At 28.0% G+C, this 8,441-nt stretch overlaps 1 protein-coding gene across 1 annotated transcript; it reads right to left on the bottom strand.

Annotated features, from left to right (window-relative positions):
• Window positions 1-844: 844 nt before the first annotated feature.
• Window positions 845-8,041, bottom strand: LOC100568796 (jerky protein homolog-like; the record flags this gene model as incomplete). The annotated part of the gene is made up of 2 exons (XM_008183631.2): window positions 7,655-8,041; window positions 845-2,356 (listed from the first exon to the last, which is right to left on the bottom strand). Coding segments are annotated over exons 1-2 (1,899 nt in total), but the record flags the coding sequence as incomplete, so codon positions are not given.
• Between the last annotated feature and the right edge of the window lie 400 nt (window positions 8,042-8,441).

The raw sequence follows: 8,441 nt of genomic DNA, 5'->3' as shown, positions 1-8,441 counted from the left end.
AAAAAAAATAATATCATAAAACAAAAATGTTATTCATGAATAATTCTTGTCTAAATTCTTTGTTAATTTAAAAGTTGATGAAAATTAATTGGATTTTATTTATACCTACTAATATGACACTATGTCGAATAGTTATTTGTGTTGGTATTGTTTGATTATAATTTATTTTCTTAGGATGAATTATATGTATAAATATATTAATTAATTATGTTATTTTTATTAATTTCTTTTACGGTTTAATTAATAAAATCTCGTAATAAGTATTTGTATAATAATTCATGTATAATATATAATTATAATGAATTTTATTTAATAATGTAAGTATGAATTGTTATAAAATTATATATTCGTATTAGGTTTATAATTTTACTTAGTAATTAAATAAATAAAAAAAAATGTTATAGGGTTTTAGCGAGGGTTTTAGTTTTTAAGAGTATAATTAAATAATAAGTGAATTACAAAAATAAAATTGAATTCTAGTTTTAGTGTTTTTTATTTTTTATTTTTTTTAAATAAGTAGTAGGTAATAGGTATTTACTATAAAAATTATTATACAGTGGAACCTCGATTATCCGGGGTAATGATGGGGAGGGGGTCACACGGATAAATGAAAATCACGGTTAATCGAGACTTTTTATAATAATGAAATTTTTATTTAATTTTAATTAGAAATACATAGGTACAATTTTATAATAATGAAATTTTAAAAATTTGATTCAATTATAATTAGAAATATGTATACATACATAATATACATACAATAATTTTATACAACAAGTTATTAGGGCTTAAAATATGAAGTTATAAGTCTTTGTTTTTTTTGGTTTGAAATAATTTTCCTTACTTCACTTCTAATTTTTCTTAAGCCAATAATGTCATGGAAGTCAAAATTTTCCTGTTCGCAGAAGTTCAAGAGGACATCAACTGCTTCCATTGCTTGGCTTGTCTGTATTTTTTCAAAATGTTCTTCATTATCACTCTCAGAAGAAGAATCAGGCTGTTGTGAGGTAGATGGTGTACTTACGCTACCATAACGAACTGCTATGTCACTGTCACTCAAACGCTCAAATCCCTCTTCGTTAAGATCTTTTTGTAGCCAATCAACAATATCGTCTTCATTAACATTAGTGAAATCTGGAATAGATGTAGCTAGATCAAGACAAGCTTTTATATCCTTATCGATCGTATCTTCGTTACTTTCTTCGTCATCATAGTCTTGATCCAAAATTTTCGCCCAAGAAAGTCTTAACGTAGTTGCAGGTACATTTTCCCAAGCATTACATACTGCAAAAATGGCATCTTTTATGGTCCACGTTTTCAAAAGTTCTTTCATCGAATCAAAACAATCTTCTTGCAAAAGATAACGGAGAAAAATCTTTTTGTACCTTCGTTTCAAACAGGAAATCACGCCTTGATCCATTGGTTGTATTATGGAAGTTACGTTAGGTGGTAGATAGTAGACAAAAATTTGACCATCCGGGGTTTTCAGGGTAGATTCTGAGGGGTGTGAAGGAGCATTATCAAGTAGAAGAACAGCTCTTTTTGGTATTCCTTTTTCATTCTGAAATTTTTGTACAGATGGTACAAAAACGTTAAAAAACCATTCACTAAAAATAACCTGGTTCATCCAAGCTTTTGGGTGGTGGTAATAGTCACATGGTAAATATTTCATTTCTGTCCCTTTAAAAGATCTTGGTTTCTTAGCTTTCCCAATAACAGTTAATTTGATCTTATGTGAACCGGTCGCATTTGAACAAGTCATAATAGTAAGTCGTTCTTTACTAGATTTATGTCCAGGAGCTGATTTTTCAGATTGCGCAGCAAGTGTTTTCGAAGGTAGCATTTTCCAGAATAGACCTGATTCATCTGCGTTGTACACTTGGTCAGGGGACAAGTTCAATTTTGAAAGGAATGAATTGAATTCGTCATTGAATAGTGTTGCAGCAGTCAAATCTCCACTCAGGCTTTCGCCTTGAATGTCCAGCTGTCTTATGCCATGGCGAGTTTTGAACCTAAATAACCAGCCTTGTGAAGCGTTAAATGTTTCCTCAATTTTCAAATGTTCATGAAACCATTTTGCTTTTTCACAAACCATTGGCCCTGAAATCGGTATGCCTTCAATACGCTTCTGTTTAAACCATTCAAAAAGAGCAGATTCCATGTCAGATAATGATGACTTTTTCATAGTTTTTCTCTTCTTAGCTGATACTTCTGCACAAGATATGAACTTGAAAATTTCATTTTTTTGTTTGATTAAGTCACGAACTGTCTGTTGACCCACGCCGAATTCATTTGCAAGTTTTTGAACACTTTCACCGTGATCTACAGCCCGGTTAATAATCAACATCTTTTTTCTCTAGAGAAAGAACGACACGTTTTCGTTTAGCACTCATTATTAGATTAATACGTTATACCACACGTTACGTTCGGCGATAGCGAAGGACAAAAGCAAACTGAAGGTGATTCGATAAATATAATACTCGATGTACAATATTGCTTATCTTCATATTATTATCGTCAAAAATGTCATTAATACGATTGTCGATATCGAGTATTATGTAATATAAAATATTCGATTATAACTACATATATATCTACAGTCCATACTTATTTTTAAATTTTTGGATGAGTGAGCACGGTTAATCGCAAACACGGATAATCGAGTCACGGATAATCGAGGTTCTACTGTAAATAAGATATTACTTTAATTTAATAGGATAATCTTATAACTATATTTATATTTTTTTAGATTTTAAAAATTTTTATTATTATTATTTTTTAGATTATGCTATTATGTTTTATTCTTAAATAAGTAAATTTTTATAAGCTTAAAGATTTTAATTTTAGTTATTGTTTTTTTTTCTAAGTTTTATTTTTAATATTTTTTAGTATTGGTAATTGTTTATTTGTTATTAGTTCTTAAAATTAAAAGTAAAATATTATAATCTTATATAGCTAATATAATTTCGTAAAATGTATTTGATCAATTCTCAGTTTATTTATCTGAATAAACTGAACTTGTGTTGGGCGCCACTTTGTAATAACTTAAAAATAAGAAGAAATATAAATACGACTCCTGTCGATAAATATATTTAATTCAGATGTTAAGATATTAAAATTAAGCTATTACCTTCCTCCAGATGTTCGGAGGGCTCTCGAGATCGTGTATTCGAGAATTAGATCAAATACACCGTACAATATAATTTATGTAAAAAGCACATATAAATTGATACTGCAATCAATGTAAAATATTATATTAAATGCCTTACCTGATTCGCAGTTTTTCGTGAATTATGTTGAAAGAGTTTTTAGATTTTAGGTGACACAAGGTAATACTTCAAATATACAAATCGAAATAAAAACGCACTGATTTTGACTTAACATAAGAAGTCCAGTTGTCGCTCGTGGAAATCGATGTTGATATTTTGAGAGGTTGTTACTCGGTGGCTGGTGCTCATGCACTGGGTGGCTGGTGCTCATGCACTGGTTTAAGGGACGATATGAATATGTCTACCAGAGAGTGGTAGGCGGTTTTTATCAAAGGTTTTTTTTGTACTTCCCGGACCTAGATTTCTCTTCGGCGGCAAGGACCTTTTTTTATCATTAATTTTCTCTGGTGACATATATAAGAAATCTGCACGTCCTGCACACCACGGAGTGCCAGTACGCGCCGATTTCTTAATTCGTGATCGCATAATAGGGATCGTACCTATTTGTCGATGACAATGATTTTATTGGGGATGTTCGATTTCTACAAGCGACAGTCTGGCCGTTATTTATTACTGTGTAGGATTTTAGTTTATAATTATAATGGTGTGTGAGCATATCATTACATCCACCCTGCACTTTTTTGTGTTGTGCCCTCACAACACCGCTCGTGGGCGAGGGTGAGAGCAGTACAAACATTTAGGTAGAAGAAAGTGATAAAAAAAAAAAAATTGAAAGTTCAAAAGTTGAAAGTTCAAAAGTTTGAATATAATTTAAACTGGACATTTATATATGTTTTTTTTTTTTATTTTACAATCTAAAAGGGATAATGGAAATAAAAATTGAAACTTACATATTATATGGGAGAAATTAGGAAGATAGAACTGATATTAAAAGTTCGTTCTAACCTCATTTCATTGTTGTGTTTCTATTATTGTTAATGATTTTATATATTTTATATTTTAAGTTCCCTATCTGGTATTGTAATGATAGCTATACAATTTTTCTTAAATTTAATGATTGTGTACAATTTATTGTCATGTTGACATATCATGAATATTTCACATATTTTGTCCTTATTCTATATTTTTATTTTCTAAATACTAATTTTTTTTCTTTTATATGGTTTTAACTTTTAATCAATGACATTTTAGGTGAGCTTATCTAATTATACACATTTTATAGTTAATTCACTTATAATGTACTTAAAAACAAAAATTATGATATCTTAAAAGTTAAACTGAGGTTTTTTTTTTTTATTTTTTTACATTTTTTGTATTTCCTAGCCTTAACATTTATTTTCTTACTTAAACTAGCTTAAATTAGGTTAATTTATTTTTTTTCTTAGTATTTACCGCTTTAAATTAATTTTGTGCCTTATACTAACTTAAATTAGGTTAATTGTTATACATTCTTTTTTTTTTGTTTATTTATATTTTTTACAATCATTTTCATGTTTTTTTTTCCGACTTAAAATAGGTTAGACAAAATTGTACACATTTTTTGTATTTACTTGCTTTAACATTTTTATATCTTATGCTAACTTAACTTAGGTTAATCATTTTACATTTTTTTTTTTTAATTTTTTTTTTACATTTGTTTTCATGCTTATGCAGACTTAAATTAGATAAAAAAAAATTACACATTCTTTGTATTGACTTGCTTTAACAATTTTTTTATACCTTATACTAACTTAAATTAGATTAAATCATTTTACATTTTTTTATTAATCTTTTCTTTTACATTTGTTTTCATGCTTATGCTGACTTAAATTAGGTTAGAAAAAAAAAATTATACATTCTTTGTATCTACTTGCTTTAACATTTTTTTTTTTTATGACTAATGCTAGCTTAAATTAAGTTAATAATTTTATACTTATTTTAGTACTTAGGTTAATATCTTAAAGTAGGTTATTTGTAATTGTTAATGTTATTCTGTAATTCTTATATGTTAGTTATATAATACTTCGTGGTTTTTTTTTTGTTTATACTACTCATTTATACATAGACTTTACATTGATTTAATTGTACTATTACGTAAATTATGTATATATCCTATCTTAAAATCTGTAATTTGTATGTTCTGTATGTATTACTGAACTAGGTATTTGAAAAGAAAAGAGAAAGAAAATATTATCTAATTTTGAGCGTGTTGTGGGGTGTTTTGATTTCTTTATTTTTTTTTATTATTGGTATAACTGTATGTTTATCTTATATGGTTAAATATATTTTTTATACTGAGAGTCTTCTATTATTTGATTTTAGTAACTGTTCGGATTCTTTATCATGCATTTCAGTTTTTATTGTTTTAAGCTGGCAGTTATTGGAACTGTATTGTTTTTTATGCGTATTATGCATTAAGTGGTGTGTTATATTTAATTTCGGGGAAATAGAAAAAGGTGTGCCTTCAGAATCTGTTAACGATTGTTTTGTATTTGAGTTTATAGAGTTTATGCTCCCGATTTTTTTAGGGATATAGATTTCTTCGACCTTTCTATTGTTAGTCTTCTCAATGGACTCGAAAATTGGTGATCTTTTTGTGTTGGTGTTGGAGGGTTCTGTTAGTTCTTTATTTATTTTTATAAAATTTTGAGTCGGGACTATTTGTATTTTATTTATATTATTAATTGTGTTTTTATTATCGTCTCTCGTTTTTTTAAATTTTATTTTACTATTTAGTGAGGTGAGTGTCGGCATTTCTTGTATGTGGATTATATTGTTGTGAATTTCATTTGACATTTTTGTTGTAACGGTATTCAATCCACAATTATTCCCATTGTTGAGGACGTTTTCTTTTAGTTTGAATATAGGAAATATATTATTGGCTTGATTTTGATTTTTAGGTTGTACCATGTCTTTTATTTTTGTTTCATTTTTATTATTATTATTATTATTATTATCATTAAAAAATGTATGAATGTTATTTATTATGTTAGCGTGTTCTTTTGATTTCCAATTGTGTGTTATGTTTTGTTCATCTTTATGGTATATATGTATTTTAATGTTAGTGTTTTGAAATTCTGTGTATATTAATTGTTTTATTATAGACCAATTTAATTTGTCTATCCTTGAAGCTAAGGTGGGTATTGCAATTTTTGAAATGTTTAGTTTTGTAGCCTCAAGTTTTAGATTGTGAATTGAAGATTTTAGATCCTTATATTTGGGCTTGTGATAGTGTAAATCTTTTGTTATCAAGTGGAATATAGTTTTATAATTATTGATTATGGGTATCGTTTCTCCCACATTTATTTTTTGTAATGAAAGTTGTGGTTTAGTATCACCATAGACTTTAGATATAAAATTTGTTATCCCCTTATTCATTTTGAGATCTGCAGATATACAGTGAGCTATAGCAAAGTTATCAGGGCAATTAAATATGCTATCTTTTAATTCTATAATATTGTTTTTATTATTTATACTATTTACCGCGTTTGTATTGTTTATTTTGAACTGGATATTTATATTATTGTTACTTAAAATAATGTTACTGTCTTTGAAATCGATTAGGGCATTATTTTTGATCAAAAAGTCATTTCCAAGTATGATCATGCTGCTTAATTGTTTTACTACGTGAGCGTCAATATTGAAGTAGTTATTGTTGATTTTGATTTTAACTTTGGTTATACCTGCCACACATAGTGGTTTATTATCTGGTCCTGATAGCTGTAGTGTACTCGGTGTTATTATATAGTCACTGGGTACTAATTCTTGTCTAATACAACATATATTTGCCCCCGTGTCAATTGTTATTGGTAAGGTAATACTATTAAATTGAGCTTCAATATAAAGAGAATCGGGTGTAGAGTTAATTTAATTTATATTTTGTTTCCGCATTTCTGTATTTAAAAACGAGAAATTATCAGATGAGTTTAACCTTATATTTAGTTTTTTTGACTTGTTGTTGGTTGAACTTGAACGACAAGTGATCGCGGAATGTCCAAATTTATTGCATAATTGACATATTATAAGTTCATTATTAGGTTTGTTTTTAAAGTACCTAGGTAACATTCATATTCGGTGTGGTTATTCTTCGAGCATATCGAGCATTGTATTGTGTTTGCTGAACTATTATTATTATTATTATTATTGTTATAATTAGTACTGTTATTTTCGTTATATCTAAAAGTTGGGTCGTATTTAGTAAAATTGTTTTGATATTTATTATCATTGTTTATCTGAAATAGTTTTAACTGATCCATAGTTTCTTTTAAATTTTCTACTTCCTCTCGTAATTTACTAATTTTGTTGTTTGTATTTATTTGCTGGATTTTATTTTCGATTATCTCTGTTTCAATTTCATATGGGTTTTTATCTATACTATCTGCTGTCATAAACTCTATGAGTTCATATTTTCGAACGTTTTTTTTAAATTCATCAAGTGTTTCATTTCCTAATATTCCTATACATCTCAATATTTTGGGTTTTAAGCCTTTCATTATACTTCGTACCATTTCTCCTTGTGACATATCTTTGTCAATTCGCCTACACAATGACTCAGCATCGTTAATGTAAGATACAGTGTGTTCGTCTGGGAGCTGTTTACGTTTTTCTAACATTAATCGGAGCATATCGGTCTGTGCTATTGGTTCAAATTCTAACCGGAATTTTTTTTCTAAATCAGCCCATTTTAGGTCTTCACCACTATCTATTATATTATCATAAAAAGTAAGGGCAGAACCTTCCAAAAATACAGGGATATATTGAGTTTTTTCGGCTTCAGTCCAACCATTTATGGTGGCGGCTCTATCATATTTTTTTAGAAAAGTGTCAATGTTTTCAGAAATCGAACCTGTGAAATTGTTTGGTTTGAAATATGGTTTTTTATTGTCAGGCATGTTGTTTTTTATTATATTATCTTTAGGTTTGTCAATTGGTTCTGAGATAAATGTTATATTAGTTATTTGCGTATCGAAATCGTTTGAAATGGCTTCCCCCTTTAAATATTTTTGTAGCCTAGTTTTTAGTTCTGGAACCAGACCAGTTGTTACTAGGTGTCTTCTAGATAATTCAATAATTCATTTTTCTTTATTGCATTTATTTATCCAACTTGTTGAGATAGAGGTAAAGTCGATATCTGGGAATTTAAAGTTATCCTGATGGGTTTGGTTGGATTCTTGCATATGTGAGATTTATTATTGAAATGGATTAAAAAAAAAAAAATAATATCATAAAACAAAAATTTTATTCATGAATAATTTTGTCTAAATTTTTTGTTAATTTAAAAGTTGATGATAA

Source organism: Acyrthosiphon pisum, unplaced genomic scaffold (assembly GCF_005508785.2).
Source record: "Acyrthosiphon pisum isolate AL4f unplaced genomic scaffold, pea_aphid_22Mar2018_4r6ur Scaffold_21678;HRSCAF=24576, whole genome shotgun sequence".
Lineage (NCBI taxonomy): Eukaryota > Metazoa > Arthropoda > Insecta > Hemiptera > Aphididae > Acyrthosiphon > Acyrthosiphon pisum.
This window is presented reverse-complemented; position numbering and strand designations above follow the sequence as displayed.